At 37.5% G+C, this 21,387-nt stretch overlaps 2 protein-coding genes across 5 annotated transcripts; one reads left to right on the forward strand and one right to left on the reverse strand.

Annotated features, from left to right (window-relative positions):
- Positions 1-871: 871 nt before the first annotated feature.
- On the reverse strand, positions 872-10,848 carry Dhfr (dihydrofolate reductase). 4 transcript variants are annotated; one of them, XM_022078798.2, is made up of 7 exons: positions 10,709-10,848; positions 6,816-6,971; positions 5,022-5,145; positions 3,468-3,580; positions 1,967-2,043; positions 1,397-1,435; positions 872-1,137 (listed from the first exon to the last, which is right to left on the reverse strand). In XM_022078798.2, exons 1-6 carry the CDS (start codon positions 10,711-10,713, stop codon positions 1,413-1,415), a joined length of 498 nt encoding a protein of 165 aa, XP_021934490.1. In that variant the 5' UTR covers positions 10,714-10,848; the 3' UTR covers positions 872-1,137; positions 1,397-1,412. The 4 variants fall into 4 exon arrangements, with proteins under 4 accessions (XP_021934490.1, XP_021934486.1, XP_021934488.1 ...); XM_022078794.2 differs by lacking the exon at positions 10,709-10,848 and adding an exon at positions 9,386-9,558; XM_022078796.2 differs by lacking the exon at positions 10,709-10,848 and adding an exon at positions 8,722-9,331.
- Positions 9,496-21,274, forward strand: Faa (fumarylacetoacetate hydrolase). Its single transcript, XM_022078793.2, has 9 exons — positions 9,496-9,628; positions 11,669-11,770; positions 12,233-12,354; positions 14,429-14,569; positions 14,958-15,211; positions 16,052-16,258; positions 17,128-17,273; positions 17,931-18,048; positions 18,906-21,274. Exons 1-9 carry the CDS (start codon positions 9,545-9,547, stop codon positions 18,983-18,985), a joined length of 1,254 nt encoding a protein of 417 aa, XP_021934485.1. The 5' UTR covers positions 9,496-9,544; the 3' UTR covers positions 18,986-21,274.
- Positions 21,275-21,387: the final 113 nt, after the last annotated feature.

Genomic DNA, 21,387 nt, shown 5'->3' on the forward strand with positions numbered 1-21,387 from the left:
CTCCTCAATTCTCCTCTTCCATTCGGTCCTCTGTTAGGTCTGTCTGATATTGCCTATCACATTTGCAGATATTTTACAACAATCCTATCTAGCACAGACTGCCATTAAAAGTTTTGTCTTGTAATTTATTAAACTGACATCTAGACTGTCTGTACAGATCTGAATGCTTATGACATCTAATGGAAGATTAACAAACTATTCAAAAGAAACAGCACAACTTATTTCAAACCGTAAAGCACAGCTTGTGCTGGCATTGAGTGCATAGTCAGAAACTGCTCGGAATGGGTTAAGGAGACTGTAGATCATAATGAGCTCTGTATTTTATTTAATGTACTAATCTTCTTACACTTCAAGCTATTTCTGAGAAAATCAATAAAGTCCCATTTAAAACTGGATTTACATTTGACTGACATGAACCAAAATCAAGCAATAGACCCCAATACCAAATTTAATGAAAGCTGATCATCATCAGTTGCGCTACAACCCTTTTCGGGTCTTGGTTTCCTGGTCTTGAAGTGTGCATTTGTGAGTAGTGAATGACCAGCCCACAGACTGCACAATTTCTACTCTATCCCAATTTGACTGCCAGAGCCAGGAGACTTGGATGATAAATTGCTGCTGAATTTTGCTTATGAAATATCTTGTATCATGCTCATAAGATTCTTTTACATGCCGTAAATCTACGACATGGGACTGCCGGCTTTACTTCCCCTCCAAAGGAAGCTATGCTACAGATTTTTATCACCCTTAAAAATTCATCGACCTCAGCCGGGATTGAACCCGTAAACCTTGGGTCCAGTGGCAAGCACGCTAACCACTAGTCCACCGAGGGCGACAATGATATCTGATCATGAATTATAAAGATGAAACATAAAGACCAACAGAGATAAGCTCTTTATTATGCATCCATTTTGAAAAAAGAACATAAAAATATGAAATAATATATATTTCCATAAAAAGTACATTTCATACAACATGGAGTCAAAAACCCTTGTTGAAACAAGGCATCATTACTGATATACTTCCTTTCATAAGTATTTAATAACTATGGCTGAAGTGAAACATTCTGGCTGAAGATTGGTACCAACTTCCTGCTTTCCTTCCTTCCTAGCCATCTCAGACAGCACCTCCAGCAACCTGAAATAAAACTGTGGCTCATAAACTTTAATCTACCATAGAACAGAATTACTGACGTGCACTGCATTGGCAAACCATGATTAACCTGTACTCGTGATAAAATAAGTATTACAACATAATTATTTTATACAGGAAAGACGTGTGCATTGTCATCATCACTGTAATCATAGGATGGATCCTACAAATGCAAGAAATATCACTCAAGATTTATATGATTTTTTTTAAATAATAATATATTTACTGTTCAATATATGCTTACCTCATTCTCCCAAAATTCACAACTTCAAAGAATTGAAATCTATAAAAGCAAGAAATATCAAATTATAAACAAATAAATAAAATACAAATATATGTTAACATGTTTTAAAAATATCTATTACATACACAGTGCAATGTTTGCGTCATTGTTTTTAATTCACCCATTAACATACATATTACATCACAATCATCTTCTGCACTATGAACTGGAATCATCAAATCATTCAGCAGACTGAAATAAAGTAATAAGTGGCATAGATCTTTTCATATCATGCCACATGAGTTGCAGCACACTGTTTAAGCAGTAAAAAATATTTCCCATTTCAGTGCAAGGGTCACCATTATTTACATACATACATATCCATTCTAGACTCAAAAACTCTCGAGTACATGCATCCCTAACATGCAAAAATTCAGATGTTCTAGTGTCCAAGCCATGTCCTCTGTACTAGCACATGTCTCTAAAATATCTAACACTTCTGTAGAGAGAAAAAATGTTCCACTTATCACATATTAATATTATATGGCAAGCACCCTGCTTTGTGACAAAGGTTCTGAAGCACTCACATACCATGAAGTCTCTCATAGACTTGGTACCCGTACAGAACACCATTCTCCTCCTGCATCTCTTCAGGAACATCTGGATCTCTGTAAGAGAAAACTTTCTGTGATGATTTTTTTTGCTGGGCAGGTGGCAGCACATGACACAACACTTCACTGTATTAATCTTCTTATTTTGTAATCAATCCTAGGATTGGCTGGCAGCAGCTCTTTTTTTAGCTGTTGATACTTGGGAAATCCTGAGGATCTTTAATGCGGTGGATTCCCCTTGCCTTCCGCATCTTATGCAGTTGACCCATCCGGGTTCATCTGCCTTTAGGGGTGATTTGTCACCCCAAGGACATGAGGGTGCTCTGAACCTCCACCCGCTCATCCAACCTCCGAAGAGGCTGTTGGCACTTGGTAGAGGGGGCCACTTATACCGGTAGTAACTTGGTCTATGGGCGCAGTTTAACGTCATGCCCGGGACTAGTATTAATCATGCATAAAGTATAATAATATCATTTGTATTTTGTTTCTTTTGCAGAATCAGTGCTTATCAAAGCAGTATTATGTTGTTTCTTTAGAATGGTGAAATCCAGTTTTAGACAAATCAATTAAAATAATATTGCTTGTTATATCGGTAAAATATCAAGGAAATTTATAGAATACTATAACAAGTTTCTGAGATGAATGAAAGTCCAAAAAATTATTTCCTTTTTGTAGGGAAAGGAATTCTGAGAAGGAAAAACAAGGATATCAAATCATCCAGACACGAGGAAACTCCAGCAGCTGATTTAATTGTAGAAATTACCTTAAGTGCTAATAAATGAAAGCTGAAGTTAGAAGATGAAATGAACACAAACTTATCAGACTTAAATAAAAAACCATAACATAAATGTCTAAACAATGATTATGCTAATATCAGCAGTGAGCAAAAACTGAGAACAAATGAATTTGTACACATAAGAAAACATATCGGACCTCAGCAATGGGTGGAGAGGAAGGGTGTAAACAATGATGAGACCAGGGTCCCTAGTGCAAATAGGACCTACTAAAAATGGGACTTCCAATCATCATCAAAGTAACAATTTTTTTAAAAAAAATACATTTCCAGCCTTTCTATGCAGTATAAGCACTTGGCATGTACAATATCAACCCACTCAAAACCTCAAGGAGATGAATGTGTTAATACAAACATATAAAGATATATTCAGTGCATCTTAATTACAATTGATATTGAGTTTATCTAAAAGTATGCCGTTTATAATGTCTCTCATAGCTGATACTGTAAACTAGTGTGTAGACTGTGTTTCACTCCTCAGATATCTTACAACAAATACTCCCAACAACTTCTCAGTTCACCTATATTAAGAGTTATTTCTCAGCAAATACATAAAAACACACGTGCACGCATACACAAACAAATAAGAAGATAAGCCAAAGGGAAAATAAAATATTTGATACTAAAATCATCTCAATAAATATATTAAGCAAAACAAACAGATAGCAGTGACACACTAAAAACTCACTTGACAAGCTTGAAAGTGTTCATAGGAACCTCAGGAAGGAATGTATCGCATTCGAAGGTCTTGAAGATTTTTGTCAGGTAAATACGAGAGCAGTGAGGTGAAGCCATTGCTTCCTATAACAGAAATTAACATATCATCTATGTCTCAGTGTTGGATGAAACTGCCAAACAGTTGCATTTTCAATAAATCCGATCCTTTAAAGACTTATCTGATGAAACCATATTCAAAAAGAGATTTATCAAGGGAAGAACAGTTTTATAATTACAGACTCTCCAGAGCATGAAGAACAGTAGAATGTGCCTTCAGTATAATTGCAGCCAAATGGAGGTTACTCAATAAGTGTATTGAAACTAAACCAGATAAAGCTGACATAATCATTAAGTGTATATGCTTGTTATATAATATTATTATTGAGAAGGAAGGTATTTATGATCCATCTATTACATCGTCGACACCACAAAATGCAAGCATAATAAATACAAACAAATCACGATCAAATAATAGGTCAGCACAACAGGCTTGTGACATCAGAGATGCATTTAAAAACTATTTTAACAGTAGTGAAGGTAGCATTATCCAACAGTTCAACGTTCCCTAATTATCTGTGCCACACACAATCCACTAACTCAACAAACACAAATGTAGAATTTGTACTGGTATAGCAAGGAACAGTTTGTAATAAACTTAAATTGCAATATATATACTTACTTGAAACATTCATAACCACATTAATTTTTTTCCATAACTTCCTTGAAACCTCTCTGTTGTGATATCTTTTCATTTTTTGGTCCCACAAAGCCTTCTCACTGAACACAAGATGAATTAATTTTTAAGTATCCATCTCTTCGCACGAATGAAAACAAACCTGTTTGAACGACGAGGGATGTCGAGCGATACGCACAATAACTTCACTTGCAGTGTGACCGGTTACAGACCTTGTAACGTGTTTGATAGTTCGCCCGATAACACCCTACCATCAATTTGCACAAATACGCTTGCAGTGTGACCGCAGCCTTAGAAGCTGCATTGCTATAATACCAAATCCAATTTTCTAGAAAAAGACATGATTTTTATTGATAAATGTGTTGCTAAAATGTTCAGTAATTTGAGGACATTATGCTGCATTGATTAAATAAGGAGGAATAAATTAATTATGGAAAACTCCTTTGACATTAAAGAGCAGACCAGCATGGTTATGATCTTTAATTTTAAAATTCAAATTTCCTTGTGTCTTCATGACTCTGAACTATGGTGTTTATTTTCTGGGTCATACTGTCATCATCAGTTATTACTTTTTCCAAAATATGAGGTTCTTCCAACAGTCTTGCTGAAATGCCTGAGCAAATTTCTTCTCATTTTTTGCTTGCAGCCTTAGTGGATAAAAATTAATTTGAAACTGATCATGGTTTTCAGTTCAGGGACCTAATTAAGACAAAGACTGAGTTTGAGCTAAAACATCTCAGTCCTTACACATTTACAAACAAAAGTGACACATTTTGATAGTCCCTGAATTTTTGTCACAGAATGCCATAACATCAAACAGCAATTACCAACCTTGTACACTGAACTTCCCCCTATGACCCATGCTGACTCTATACTTTCTGCAAGTGGAGGTTCCTGCAGACTCTGAAGAGCAGTTTCCAAAGAGCTACATGCCAGTGTATTCAGTCCTAATTTCCTGTATAAGAACAACATATAATGGGAATGTGAAACTTTTTCTCTCACCATCTAAAATTGAGGTTAAGTAGTTAGTACACCTTCATATTCAGGTGGTCTTAGTCCAGAGGCTAGCTATCATAGCTGAAGTCTATGTGGCTTACCTCAGTCTCTCCAGACAAATGCTAGGATAGCACATTAAATTAAGAAATAACCACCACTTCCTTCCACATCCTTTCCAATACATCATTCACAATCACCCTGTCATTCAACACTACGCATCCAAAGTAGTTGAAAAAGCATCAGTAAATAAATAAAAAATGTTTCTATAAAAATAGCTGAGTCTTGACAAATATGAGAACCAGAACACCACAACACTTGTAAATTAAAGTGCAACACTCCTTTCTCCTGTAACATTTTACTAATATTGGAATTCCATCCTGTACTGAAAAACAAATCCTATATAGTTCTGCAAACAAAGCTAGCATTATAAAATCCCTTAGTAAATGACAAATGACTGGTGCTTGTAGATTTTCACAGACAAAATTAATTTTTGTATTCTATACCAGAACCATGATCGATACATACAATCGAGTTAGGTGGTTTGGTGGGCAGAAGGTCACTCAAGCAAATGTTTTTTTGAGTCATCAGTTTGGAATCAAGAATATGTGCCTCCACAATAGTGATCACCAACCCACAGGCACCAATGTGTATGCAAACGTCCTTCAAGTGCCTGCAGTAACTCTTACACTTTACAGCATCCAAAATATCTTCTTTGTGGGGTCACAGGTCAACAAAGTAACAAGAGAATTAAAAAACACAATTAAAATATAATTATATCACAATGAGCACAAGAACAACAGACCAATGTGCTTTCCTTAGTGAAGAACATAATGAGGAGATGAAGGGCAATTCACCATAAATCCTATAGTCTCCTTGTAAAGACTGTCTTCTAAGTTGTAGTGCTCTGCAGTCAGGTACAAGTTTACCGATGTTTCAGAGGTGCTTGCAGCCTCAATCATCAAGCCCCTGATGGAGGCAGCAAGGACCTCTGAAACACTGGCCGCTTGTTGCAGGAGTTCATGGTTTTGGGGATACAGACCAGACTACAAGCTTCTAGAAGTTTGTCAGTGGCTGTAGTGTGTCTGGCATTGTTCAAACACAGACATTTTTGGATTGTACTAGCAATTACACGTGTGATTGGACAGCCATGATGTCACCATTGGCAAGCAATGGGAGACTGGGAGTGAAAGAGGGGTGGTTGGCACCAGCTGTAGTCAGACCTCATGACAATATTAATAACTTTGTTAAAAACACAGTAATAAAGCAAAGTTCAGAAATTACAATTCCAAACTACCTTGAACTTTGGGAATGGGTAACACACATAGCAAATGAAGTATTAACTTATACAAGATTTTAGAAACCAGGGTTCTTCATTGCACAACCAAAAGTCTGTGAAGCCCCAAGCCTACTACATATAGTACTACAGGTACTCTAAAACTGGCCCTGGTGTTTCTGGTATGTGTCTCAATGGACAACAATCAGAATGCTGATAAAGTCTGACAAAAACCATTAAATAACCTTACAACCAGTAACAACTGCTCCATAAACTTATATACAAGAATTTCAGATGACTCTTGAGTTCTATTTCTGATGACTGAGTTTGGTTTTTGCTGCATTTATTATACTTACAGATCTTGTCGTGACAATACAATGTTGATTCGTCCAGCAAGGGGTCGATTCTTGTCTGGAATTGATTCCCAGGTCTTCCTTCCCATGATGACTGCATTCTGTTTGCTAGAATCCTTGGTGCGCTTGGTCATCCGAGAGAAATATGCCATCTCTTTCCTGTTGAATAAAATTATATAATCACCATATTTAAATTGTGTAACTTTCCAACTGTTTTAGAACGTTTAATGAAACATGACTAAAAGGTACAAGCTACAAATATGTGATTCCACTAGGCATCATGAGAACAGAAGTCAAGAAGTACAAGGAGCTTTGGTTTATAAGCACAAAGTTAAAAGAATACAAATAAAACACAGACTCAACAAACTAGCATGGAACTTCACAGATATAGTAAATATACAAGGGTTCATACCACTCACGCACACACACCAATATATCAAAGCTCCATGCATTTAAACACATTTTGAAAGATTCCTTAAAGAATGATTTTCGGTGGAATAGTGGATGAATGGATGAAGTGTAATAAATATAAATTACAAATATCCTTGATAATTTGGACTTAAAATACAATTCAGCAATATATATAAAATTATTATTAATTGTTTTAGTTGCCACAAAAGCTTCAAGTAATAAATTATTAACTGGTTAAGACATGTTAGGCCATACTAGGAGGCATTTTGGAATCATTACTGAACAAATTCACTGTCGTGATTACTTTTTAACAGACATAATATGATAAGATTTTGAATAAATAACTCCTCACCTACAAATATGAGTCTATATACCTACTATGAGCCACTCAAAAAATAACCCATGTTAATACCACACAAATGTTTAACTTGGTGAGATTTGAGGGTCTCACAGCAGTCAATATGAATTCAGACTGCCTCCAAACTTTGTATCACTGGAATCGTGCAGTATTAAATTGGATTATTCATTATTATTTCATTGACATATACCTAATGCTGCCTCAATCCTGATTAAACAACTGGTCTGACAGGTCACACAGGAGAAGACTGTCTGTACACCTACTCTCAATTCTTGAAAAATCACTTTCTATATACAATATTTGTTCTCTATGCTGGTCCTTGTATATTGGCAAGCACCGGAGCACTACAAAACTCACAAATTAAACACGCAAGTTCCACAAGATTCAATGATTATCAAAACAACAGCCTTGTTATAAATGTAGGTACAATCACAATGACAACCCTTAAATTCAATACCACTAATATCCTAACCCACCACCAGACATGATCTTGTGCCACTTCTATTCACTATACATCCTGTCAACCCATGTTGCAAAGATCCAGGTTAATATCACACAGTTTTCTTAATCCTCAACACAGTTACTTTCTAAGAATTCACCACACTTAAATTCTGTACACATGTGTTCTTTCCTGTCAAAGCAGTATTTTAATTACCCTAACTCTCTATCTGTAAAGATAAAAATGGTAAACTCACCTCTGGTGCTTAACTAAGCACCACACAAATCAGTTGGGGAATGGAGGTAGTTTCACACAGTACTAGGCAAAGATATGTGATTATTTTCATGGCTCAACCACTTTACCCCTGCAAAACCTGCGATGGGGGGATATGAACCGAAATCTACAAGTTTCCATTTCCACTTTTCAATCTCCGCCTCTACAGACGACCCAAACCATCAGTAAATGTTCGTGAAGACTCGCATATAGAGCCATTTATCACTTGTAGGTTATATAGCATCTACAAGTACAAACTATGTAAGATTTGAAGCTTTCACGGCGATTACATGCAATAATGTCTTACTGTAACAAAACTTGTAAATGTTGGAAACGACTTATTTTTATTGTAGTTTATTAAACAACCCTTTGGCAATTTACAAGTGAATTCGTTTGTTAATTTTCGGAAATTAATTTTATTACTATACCTTAGTCTCCAAGGCAAATCCCCATTCATACCAATGCCCATATTTTCACTAACTGCGACGATAATATTCAGTTTAAAGTTCATTTTCACCGTGTCTTACCACAAGAAACACACGCGTCGATAAAAGCCAAAGCCGTTAAACTCACAAAAACGCGGTTCCACCATTGAGACCCAGTCTTGGCCACTATTTACTAGTGCAATTTCTGTTCTAGGACCCAAGAAACCATGACCACTTCTTTCCATACCCTTTCCAATTCAATGTTAATTTATCATCGTGTACAGTTGACATTGTCTAGCCTATTGAGTACAACAAACAAAATTAAAATTAAATAAGGGCGGGAAATTTTAAAAGTAACTTAACCAATCGCAAACAAAATGCCGATGACGGACGTAGTCTGTGACCCAAATATCCTTGTGATTATTTCAACCTTGGATACTAGATGTACACACGGATTATCTACATTTTTACTTAGTAAATTTAATGATGAGTCTATCAGTTAACCAAATGACTCATTTTCGCGGACTGCTGATCAAAATCGGCATGGAACATCTTCATGGATAATGAGCAATTTGGAAATAGCTCAACTGTGTCACCACGGTGTTCACAGCACGGGTCACATAACTCTGCTACACAAACTTATAGCAGGTGGTGTCCACGTACGTACCAGTCGAATTTATGTAGTTTACAAGTTGTCCGCCAGAGCGAAGTATCTGTAAGCATCGCGTTGCCTTTAGCTGAGTTTGCTTCTAATAATCTCCTCGCTCCGTGAAGCAGAGACACCATTCCAAAGTCTGGAAAACTCGTGTGCTGTGGTAGGAATAACATGAAGAGCTTCATCGCGTATCCGGAGACCTCGGATTTTCCTATCGAAAATCTGCCATATGGAGTTTTTTCAACTTCCGATAACGTAAGATATGTAAAAAAAATACCTTGTTGAGTGAAATGAATTTTGAATGGAAATACAGACGAAATAAGGTGTTCCGAGCGGTGGATGACTGACTAAATCAAATTTCCTTGAGCACCAGAGTATACACACACACAGTGACGTTCTTTACAAAACATATACTGAGGACTGGCAAACAGTTCTATACAAGGCCAGCTGGAAATTTTTCGATATAAACCAACAATGGAATATTGACCGCTGCTACCTCCGATAATAGAAATTGCACTAAAAATAAATAAAATAAAATAAGAGCTGTTTAAGCTTGAGGTATGCTTCCTACCATTCAGTTCAGAGTATTTTGTCATCTTGTTTGCTATCATAAACGTAGTATACAGAACTATAATTTTACCTGTTGTTCTGTATGAGCGCGTGACTTGGTCTCTCACTTAAAGAAAATAACGCAGATTGAGGGAATGTGAAAAAATAGTGCTGAAAAGAATTTTGGGTCAAAGACGAAGTAACATGAGACTTGACAAAATTTAATGACTATCATCAATTTTATATACTCTTAAAATCAAGAAGGATGGAATGGGCAAAGCATGTAGCACGGATAAGAATGATAAAAATTTTAGGGTGGAAAATCTAAACGGAAGACACTTTCCAAGACCTGGGTATATGTAAGGTGATATTAAATGTATGTTGGTGAAATCGAGTGTAGATTGGATTCATTTGGCTCAGGATAGGAATCAGTTAAGTTGTGAACATAATAATAAAGTCACGGTTCCCATAAAGAATGAAATAGTTACCTCCAAAATTAGATATTTAGTTTCAAGCGCGTAAATAAAAAAGAAACAGTAAACAACTTACTGGATGTGACCCGATATCTGCAAAAGGTTGGTAACCCCTGCTTTAAAGGATGAAGACCCCTACCATAAATCATGGAGCCCCGCAAAGGAATGAGCGCGTGTGCGTAGCTCTCTGATACCCCACGGTTCCTCTGTCATTTCACCAGTAATTCCATCATGCGATACCAATACTCGAGTTTATTTTTATTTAACGACACCAATATATGCATAAAATACATAGCAGCAAACTGAAACTTACAGCATAGTCTTTATGGAGAAGGTCGTGGTGTATGTGAAAAATACTGCTCTGACATGGGCGAAACAATTGGACGCAGAAACAGGAAGGTGGGGAGGATTACGAAAGTCACAAAGCAAACGACCTTCAGGAACAGGTCGAGCCGGTCTCACGCATAAGTATTTTTTTACCGGTTGGTGCCAGGCTGCGAAATTATTAACGTTTTTTTATTATTGTTTATTAAGCAGGATTCACACTGAAGTAACTAGCAACAGTCAACAAGGGACTGGCGATACATATTATCCTATCGGCTTCACATTTATACCACAGCGAACTTAAGTCTGTGAAAATGTCGGATGAAATTAACATTGCATGCCGCACGAACTCATTTCGCTATCTACTATAACGTGTTGCCTGAATGTGGTTCACTGGACGATGCAATGTCATTGATAAATCCCATCCATGATTTGCGATATGTATCGATCGGCGAAATGTTGCTGTCTACATGTATCGCATCATTGAGCGGTAATTTTGAAAGCGCTATTGCTATCTACCCTGTGTGAAAATGTCCACAATGTAATGCATGTTGTTTCTATAAGCGACACCTATGGCGTATCGTTTCCCGGGTGAATTTTTGACCCGAAATTGATCACCACCTTACATTTTGAGAAGTCAGCACAAATGACCCTCTCTGTATGTAAGGGCTGGATAATATCCTTGGCGGTGGCACCATTGGAAGACCAACTCTAGGGCCCACCAAGTGTCCTAACTAATGAGTACCACAGGTCCTTCGCTTCTGTACAAAGCGGCCAGAACGTGAAGCTGACCACACATCCATCTAGAACTGAGGTTAAGACTGCATGAATCTGTACAGCTATTCCTCCATGTGTCTTCATGGTGTGATACTTCTACAGGCACAATTGTTCTTTTACTGAAAGAATATACTCAATTTAAATTAATCATGTATCCTTTCTTTTAATCAAGGATACTCATCGGATTGGGGTGGCAATTGGGGACCAGATTCTGGACCTATCTGTGGTGTACTACCTGTTTGAGAATGAGAAACTTCAGCAAGCATTCCAAGAGGTGAGTCACAATGTCACATATCACTTTATATCACTTGTTACTTAAACCAATGGTTCCTGCCCTACACAATGAAGAGCCCAATGCAGATTTCCCTCTCTCAGCAGGATACTTAAATAGCAACATCACATTAAACTTATAAATAGACTTGCCCATGGGAAAAACAAGTTTTATTTCACTTGCTGGAAAATATTATCAGTTATTTATTTCATACAAAACCTAATTTCAGGTTTGAATTTGTCTCTTGTGCTTCTAAATGGAACCTTTTCAAGCCAGATGCACCTTTGTTGATAACCCTGGTTAAAACGAACCACATTAAATTTTAGTATTCCTTCCTTCTTTACTTTTGGCATGAGGTCTGTTCCAAATTGCAGTGCAGACTCTTGGTTGACACCACAACAATGTGGAGCAAAGTAAGCCTGAACATTCACAGTCTGTACACTCCTAGTTGTTGCTTTGTTCCAGGAAACACTGAACAGGTTCATGAGTTTGGGTCGTCCTATCTGGCTGGAGGCACGCTCAAAACTGCAGAATCTGCTCTCAGCTGGGAATACAACACTGCAGAGCAACCCAGACCTCAGAAAAAAGTGAGCCTTCAGTTTATGGACATTACTACTTGTGAAGTGCCCACTGTTCTCTTATCTCCACTGAGCAGACTTAGTGCAACTACAGAACATAATGTTGCAGAAGCGTAGCACACAACTCCTTTCAGTATTCAGTAACCAATTTTTTAAATACAGATACCCATACAGTCATCTGTCCAATTTCTTGCACATATAAACATATTTTGTGACTTCCTGCCATGTAATGAAGTTACCGGAGTAAAAGGTTGTTGTTTTTATTATAGACAAACAGAGTTAACTTTTATTGGCTGCTTACACATGATCCAGTTGGCCATGTATCAAAATAGCAATAAAAGTTTTAGATCTTACTGAGATGTACAGGTTATGTTATATACCAATTATTTAAGCAATAAACTGCCTTTAGAAAATTGAGACAGTTCTGTTTGAGTCATGTACCTTTATTGGAACAGTACAAAACAAAGTTAAATTTAACTGACGACTTTCTTTGTATACATGCAATACTGAAGTTTATCATAATCCAGTGAGTAATTCTGGAGCTTTCCGGAAATGCTTGCTACTTCTCAGTTCAAAATATTTTGTCTTCCCGTCTGATTTCTAAGAACCTGAAAATTAAAGTATACAAAACAATAATCTTGCCTGTTGTTTTGTATGGGTGCGAAACATGGTCTCTCACTCAGAGGGAGGAACACAGATTGCAGGTGTTTGGGAATAGGATGTTGAGGATATTTGGGCCTAAGAGAGAAGACGAAGGGGCATGGAGAAAACTGCATAATGATGAGCTTAAAAATCTGTACTCCTCCCCCAATATTGTCAGGGTGATGAAGTCGAGAAGAATGAGATGGGTGGGGCATGTAGCGCGCATGGATGGGACAAGAGGTGTGCACCGGGTATTGGTTGGGAAGCCTGAGGGGACGAGACCACTGGGGAGACCTAGACGTAGATGGGAGGATGATATCAGGCGGGATCTATGGGAGATACGAGGTGCGATCGGAAAGTTTCCAGACGGCGCGTATAAAAACCCGTAAACTTATCTCAGGTATTAAATTCATCCATCACCCTCGAAGTAGTTCCCCTGGGAGTGAACACAACGATCCCAGCGCCGCTGCCAAGCCTGGAAGCATCCCTGGAAATCTTTCTTTGTCAGCCTGTCAAGCACCATCTGCGATTCTGCCTGAATCTCTTCTATCGTCTCAAATCTCCTTCCCTTTAGCTGAATTTTCATCTTTGGGAAGAGGAAGAAGTCACACGGAGCTAAATCCGGCGAATAAGGAGGGTGCGGGATGACGGCCATGGTGTTTGAGGCCAAAAACTGCCGAACTTTGAGGGCGGTGTGCGCTGGCGCGTTGTCATGATGCGTCGCATGTGGAGTTCTTCCTTTAGAATCAGCTCACAGGTCCCATAGCCTATCCCAACAATGTCGCACAAGTCGTTGATGGTACGACGTCGATCTTCGTGAATGGCCTGCGGGCGTTGTGCTCGAAGATGGTCGTCCAGAACGCTCGTCATCATCGACAGAGGTTCGGCCATTTTTAAAACATGAATGCCATACAAAAGTTTGTGCACGACCCATTGCGGACTCCCCAAATGCTTGCTTTAGCATTTCATAGGTTTCCGTAGCCGTTTTGGCGAGTCTTTGGCAAAATTTGATGCACACGCCATTCCGAAATCGCAGGAGGGTCGGTGTAATGCACTACCAAAACGCCCGTAACTAAGAAGCAAATGCTAATTCGATGATGCCGGCTGGCACACTGATTCACTATGAATGTAGGCCGCATCCGCTAAAGGCAGAAGCTCGTACTACATCCGGTTCGCCAGCTATTGACACAGTCTTGAAACTTTCCGATCGCACCTCGTAGGAGTTGAAGGAGACTGGATTTTGTTGGCCCAGGACAGGGTCCAGTGAAGGGCTTTGGTTAATTCGGTGATGAACCTTTGAGTTCGGTAAGCCATCTAGTTAGTTAATTCTGGAGACAAAAGATACTGACAAACATGCAACAATGCACTTTCCAGTATATTATACCTGTGGTATTGCCACAGAGATGATCTTCCATGTAATCATGTGTATGTTATGTTCCAGGATATTTGTTTCACAATCAAAAGCAACAATGCATCTCCCAGTCCAAGTGGGAGACTACACTGACTTCTACTCTTCCATCCACCATGCCACCAACGTAGGCATTATGTTCCGTGACAAAAACAATGCACTTTTTCCTAACTGGTAAGAATTACCATACCTCACAGATATAATAGGGTGACCAAATTAAGGAGCACGAGATGGGCAGGACATGCAGCATACATGGTGATATGATAAATGTACGCTGTATTTTAGATAAAACCTGAATAGAACAGACTGCTATGGAGACCAAGGTTAAAATGGGAAGATATATTAAGATAGGTCCTAAAGAAAAAAGTATGAAAGTTGACTGAATTCATACGACGTAGAAAAGGGACCAGCTATGTGATTATTAACTTTTCAAGGAGGTCTCTGTTCTTGGAGTTACTTAGTTAGATAGTACCTTTATACAATTCACAACTCATTCATTCAAGTTGTGGTCCAGATCACCATGTTTAAAAACTAAACAAAATATAAATTTATGGTCTTACAGGAAGCATTTACCTGTAGCCTATCATGGCCGAGCATCTTCTGTTGTCATAACTGGGACTCCAATCCGGCGACCTAACGGCCAGACGTGTCCGGTGGAAGGGGCTGCCCCAGTGTTTGGACCTAGCCGCCTCATGGACTTTGAGCTGGAGGTGGCGTTCTTTGTGGGCGGGCCACCATCTAAACTTGGAGAGCCTGTGCCTGTGAAAGAAGCACATGAACACATATTTGGCATGGTGCTCATGAATGACTGGAGTGGTATGTACCAGCTAGCGATGAAACATTCTGGAAACAGGTCTAAATAAATAAATTTGTTTTTCATTTTTCACTTTGATTAGATTTCATTCATTGACCAGTCTCATTCAGCTACCAAAATAATATTGTTATTATAATAAAATTATGTAATCTGTAAATACATTAAACCCCAGGCTGAAAATATAGTACTCACTGACATGATTAAGTAAACAAGGTAAACAGGTTGCAAAAGTGGGCTGTAATGAATGAATTCAATTTAACAAAGACCTGTTCTGCCCATTTCTAGTACCAGCATATGACTCAGCATACTAAAAATGAGATGGAATGGTTTAGATTGTGTTCTGTATTTCCTTGCTATGGTAAGGATAACCAAGGAATATCAGAAAGCTATAAAAAAAATTGCAGCATAATGTTTACATTCTCACAGTAATTTTTTTTTAAATATTACAGAACACAAAATAATTAGAAATTAATCTAAAGCTGTGAAATTCATGATGAACAGATCCAGATAATTCCTCACTCCTGTCTATTACTTATAAACAGCCTGGAAGTGAATTTTTGATTTGAGAAAGAAGCAAACAGAAAATACTGTGTACAAAATTTGTATAAGAGTGACCAAGTCAATTTATGATGACAAATTTATCGAAAGCTAAACAAGTGAAATGGAAACGTAATGAATGCCCCAAAAAATTTGGTACAGTTTGGAGACCTAATTTATCAATGAATTAAGCCTGAAATATCAATAAACGCTTACATTTCAAATTTGCTGTAATTAATGTAATTTGTATAACGAACATTACATGTTGTAATTCAAGAACCATTAAATATAAATATGTCTTGTAGCTCGTGACATTCAGAAGTGGGAGTATGTCCCACTTGGTCCATTTCTTGCTAAAAATGTTGGGACATCCATTTCTCCCTGGGTGGTAACAATGGAGGCACTGGAACCATTTACTGTTGATAACTACAAGCAAGATTTGACACCACTCCCATATCTGCAGCATAGCGACCCATACAACTTTGACATCAATCTGCAAGTGGACATCAAACGTGAGCCTTTCCTTCCTTCTTTTGCATGTGTTGTGTTGCAGTATGGATAAAAGACATTTTAATCAATTCTGGTAGTTCATTCACTAGACGGAAATTCTCGAAGTCACCCTTCTCAAACCATGAGGCTTATCTCTTATTTTTATCAAGCAGGTTAGTTCAGTGGCAATACATCTGACATGTATTCAGGAGGTATCTAATTTGAATCTCAGATTTAGTTTTCCTCATTTCATCCATACAAATATTTGGAGAACCATACGCTGAAAACATTTTCACCTAAAAAAAACTTCCATAAATTTCTGTGCTTTTTGACATTACTGTGAGTATTTCTGAAAATACAGAAAATATTCTGCAATGTGTGCAATGGGATACTTAAAAAAATATGTTGAGGTCTCACCAGGTATTTATTGATTCTTTGTAATTAAGATTTAAGATCCATCTGAGGTTCTCGTAGCAGTGAAGATATAAAATTTGGCCTCCTGGGCTGTGATGCTGTGTGGTCTTGAAAGTGATTACCAATATTTTGGAGGAACATGCCATAGCCATCTTCAATGTAAAGGAAAACAAATTTAAGACCTGCATATTTACATCAAGTGTGGATACTAATTATTAAAAATGTTGGCACTGACATGTAATTTTTAAACATAAGTGACTTGGGATGTGGTATTTATTGAATATTATTTCTTTTAAAAATGAACTCGAAGCCCACTTAAATATTGAAAATATGAACGTGGAATGAGGTATTATTCCAAGTATAACCACTGCCCATAAAGTACCTGAAATCTTGTCATTCTTAAAAATCACATGCCTTTTGGCCTTACTGAGCTGAGAGGTAAAGAAAATGTGATAAAAAATTACATGTGATGTTGTAGCGGAGAAGTCAATTGCAAGTACAGTGTGTCGCTCTAACTTCAAATACCTCTACTGGACACCAAAACAGCAACTAGCACATCACACCGTCACTGGGTGTAACATAAACCCAGGGGACATGATGGCTTCTGGAACCATCAGCGGTGAGGTATGCCTTCTCATCCTTAACTCTAAATTAGTTCTTCATAAGAAGAAAGATGTCTTACACAACCTGAAATAAGATTTATCAAAATGTCACGCGCAGTACAAAATATATATTAAACATGTCATTGATAAATTACACTCACCAGTATATTCGCTCTGCGCTATGTTTTCCTAACAAGGAGCACAAAAATATTTACCTTCTCAACAAAAGATAAAAAGATTTATTTTATCCAGTTATGTTCCCTTTGGCTCTCTCAGTTTTGGGACCTTCCAGTGACCCAATAATTTATAAACAGTAAAACTACATTGTGACTAACTAAATTAACTAACTTCATGGATCAGAGTTTATAAGTAATTGATCATACCAAAAAAGTTGAAACGGGCTAGACACTGATGAAACAACAAACATGAGAACTACAGTAGCAAAGCCTCATATTAACTCAGCATGGGACACCAAGGATTGTATGGAAATTGGATGTTTGATGTGAAATGGATTGAAGTGGTCCAGCCTAATATCAAATAGCAGACTTCATAGATGCAGTGATGAAGCTGGTGACACGCTAAAATTCTCTAACAAGACAGGAAGTCCATAATGTTTAAATGGACTGTTGAAAGAAGTGTGTTTTTTTGGTGGCATTAATCCAGAACTGCATTGTTTTAGACTTCTGACTCATTTGGATCAATGCTTGAGCTATGCTGGAAAGGCACCAAGCCCATTCAGCTTAAGGATGGAAACACTCGCAAATTCCTTCAGGACAATGACGAAGTTATAATCACAGGTAAAAGCAATATCTGAAAGTTTCATTTCCTACTGAAACCAGTGACTTTATTTTTACATTAGAAACAGCAATCAAAATGAATTTTTAAGACTTGAAAAAGTATGACTTTGTTTAATGTAATCTCAGGTGTACATTTTTATAGTTGGCATAAAAATAAGTTTCTTGTAATTCATGTGTCAGAGGGCTGGATGTATATTACAATCACTGAAACATAGTATGCAGAATTAAGTATACATTTTCTTTTTGTGTCCAGTACGCACCATTCAGCATGGTGTGCATTGGTGGTTAGCAGGATTCACGACCCATCAGTACATGGGTTCGATTGGGACCGCAACATTTAACGCTCCTGCTGTGACCCCCTTTTTGCAAAATTATGATGAAAGTGGAGTAATTGTTGGGATGCCACAGAGAAACCGAGGAAACCCCGGAGGAAAACTCCGTGATGCCTAGACCACGGCCTTGCCCAACATAAGTTGTAAATCTGAGTACCGCCGGGAATCGAACCCGGGACCCCAGTATTACAAGCCCAGCGTTCTAACTGCTAGACCACCGTAGTATACAATGATTCTGATCATATAAAAATTGTAGATACATGGCAAATATATCTTCCTCAGTCTTCCATCAATCAAAATAATTTTAGTAAAGCAGTCAAATGGTTGACCACTTAATGAATATTAATAATGTTTATGTTAACAGTTTAAATCTTCCTTCCAAAAAATTCCTGATCAAATTCTTTATCAGTAAAATTATGGATGTTTCCATAAACACCACAAGCTACGACCATAGTTTTCACTGATCCTGGCAGGAAACAGGGACAGCAGAGGAAGGTATAAGATAAATCTGTTTTCTTCTGCCAGGTTACTGTCAAGGTGATGGTTTCCGCGTGGGATTTGGCTCGTGCACGGGGAAGGTACTGCCAGCATTGCAGCTGTACTGAGAACTGACAAGATTCTATCATGATGGTAACAGGCTATAAGGATTTCTTTATCGATAAATTGTGTGTGAGGAATGAAAATTATGAGAACTGGTTAACAAATCTTAGCATCAAATCCGTATAATCAATTTATAGTGTTTTCATGGAAACCAAGCATCAGAAGATTACAGGCTCTTGTTGTTTGTGGCCTCAACCTTCATCAAAACATGCAATAATTTAGAGACCTAATGACTGAGTATCAGTTGAAACATTGTCTGGAGGGAGAAAAAAAAATATCACAATAGCATAAAATGCATGTGAAAAAGTGTCCATACAGTGATGGTGCTTCAGTACAAACATAAAAACCCATAAACATAATTTGTGGGCAAAATGCAAAGATAGTGAATGTTGAAGTAGGTGGTACATTTAGTTACCACTAGGTTTAAAGGGTTAAATGTTTGTAAAAGTGATGAATGAGCCTTCTGGTGAATCAAATTCCTTCCTTGAATCTCTTAAACCAAACAAATGTCTGTATTGTCATAACCTTGTCACAATAAGCTATTATTTCATATAGGTGTCAGAAGTTTGGTAAGGAATTTGAGATAATTTATGTTCCATAAGCCTGTGGCTTGGTTTTAACGTTTCTTCATTATTTTATATGGGCAGACAGATTTTGAAGAAACTTCATCTCAGTGTAAAAACATTTGATGCTGCAAGATTTCTGTACTTTTAAAATTCCAACTGTAAATAATATCGACATGGCAGCCTGCAAACTCCTTAGGTGATGGGTAGGTAATTCTTCGAAAGATATGACACTTGACGCATTTTTGTAAAATGTAAAAAGGTATTTGACATGGAATCTATATTGATCTTGCAGTTTAAGAGCTGTAACTAACAAACCACTGCAGCATGGGAAATTTTATGTGTTAATGCATCATAAACATGCTGAATGGAACATTTTCTTAATATAAAAGTTTGAGGTTATTAACTTTCAGGTAGTAAGAATCTGCACTAGTAGAAATGAGGCATAGAAATAACAGACAAACTTCATAGAGCACAGTCCTTCTTGACAGGCTGTTTTTTATGCAATGAGAAGGCTGTTTACAATGTTCACAAGAGCCTGCCACTGGTCCATCTCCTGAGCTACATTAATATAATCCACAGTATCCTAACCTCTTTCGTTAATATCCATTTTAATATTATCCTCTTACCTATGCCTAGGCCTTCCAAATGGTCACTACACTTCAGGTTTCCCAACCAAAATTATATTTTTCTGTATGCCTCATATTTCTAGAAATAATTACTAATTGTTGAATTATTAATTTCTAATTTATGTATAGTTCTGTATGTAGATTTAAGGATTTGATGAATAGTAGGCACAATAGATTCCTTCCAGCACTTCTTGTTATGACAGAATTGAAGAAACCTGTTAAGAAAACTGATCATAGCACAAACTGTAAAGAACACAGTTATGCGATGTCTAAACCAAGGAGATCAAGAGAAGTTCTCAGTTTCCATGAACTTCACCAGATTTAAAGAGAAACTGTTCAGAAACTACTGGCACACACCTGTATCTTTCTGGTTGTGAATTCTGAGTTATTCTTAACATAATTATTGTACCTCTCCCTAAAACATCATTTTCTACTTTAAAATGTCATAAAACATGCTTAACCGCCATGGTGGTTTAGCGGTTAGAACGCTGGCCTTGTAATCCTGGGGTCTCGGGTTCGATTCCCGGCGGTGCCCGAATTTATAACTTGTGTTGGGCAAGGCCGTGATCTAGGCAACACGGAGTTTTCCTCCGGGGGCTTCCGTGGTTTCTCCGTGGCATCCCAACAATTACTCCATTCACACACAGAAGAAGGCAATGGCAAACCACTTCTGGATCATCTGCCAAGAACGTATATGAACAGGTCCCAGTCCGAGAAAAGGATGGAAGGATCCTGTTCATATGGACCTCCACCTGTCGTCAGACAGAACACTAAATAAAAATAAATAAAACATGCTTATTAACAATCAGACATTAAACTGGCAATTACCTAACAAACAAATTCATAATAACTCCCAAAGTTGTACAATGGCATGTGCAATGCAAATAAACCATTACAAATAACATCTCTGCATTGCATTAATAATGGTTTAATATTTCAGAATATTTGTTATGCCTTGATGTAATATGGTTGCCTTGTACTAGATACAGAAAAGTACATATTTTAAGTTACTTTCTTTGTTGGGACAACCTGTTATTTTCATAAATTTATTGTAATTTTTTGCATTTTTGAAAGTGTTTTAATACACTAACATATTGCAGCAGTTGGTAATCATTATTAATCATTCAATATTTCCTCCTGGGTAGGTCATCTTATGATAATGTATTCTCTATTCTTCTGTCATCCCATCGACACTTTCCGTACTTTCTCTCGCTT

Source organism: Zootermopsis nevadensis, unplaced genomic scaffold (assembly GCF_977971745.1).
Source record: "Zootermopsis nevadensis isolate Lab colony 2312 unplaced genomic scaffold, Znev_1.0 Znev_ptg000050l, whole genome shotgun sequence".
In the NCBI taxonomy this organism is placed as follows: Eukaryota; Metazoa; Arthropoda; class Insecta; order Blattodea; family Termopsidae; genus Zootermopsis; species Zootermopsis nevadensis.

Excerpts from the sequence above, each read along its gene's own strand:
- Faa (XM_022078793.2), top strand. The coding sequence starts at position 9,545 with ATGAAGAGCTTCATCGCGTATCCGGAGACCTCGGATTTTCCTATCGAA. Across the intron at positions 15,212-16,051 it reads GCTCATGAATGACTGGAGTG|CTCGTGACATTCAGAAGTGG; the intron begins GTATGTACCAGC and ends TATGTCTTGTAG. Across the intron at positions 18,049-18,905 it reads TGACGAAGTTATAATCACAG|GTTACTGTCAAGGTGATGGT; the intron begins GTAAAAGCAATA and ends TTCTTCTGCCAG.
- Dhfr (XM_022078794.2), bottom strand. The coding sequence starts at position 9,558 with ATGAAGCTCTTCATGTTATTCCTACCACAGCACACGAGTTTTCCAGAC. Across the intron at positions 3,581-5,021 it reads GGGGAAGTTCAGTGTACAAG|GAAGCAATGGCTTCACCTCA; the intron begins GTTGGTAATTGC and ends TTTCTGTTATAG. Across the intron at positions 2,044-3,467 it reads AACACTTTCAAGCTTGTCAA|AGATCCAGATGTTCCTGAAG; the intron begins GTGAGTTTTTAG and ends TTTCTCTTACAG.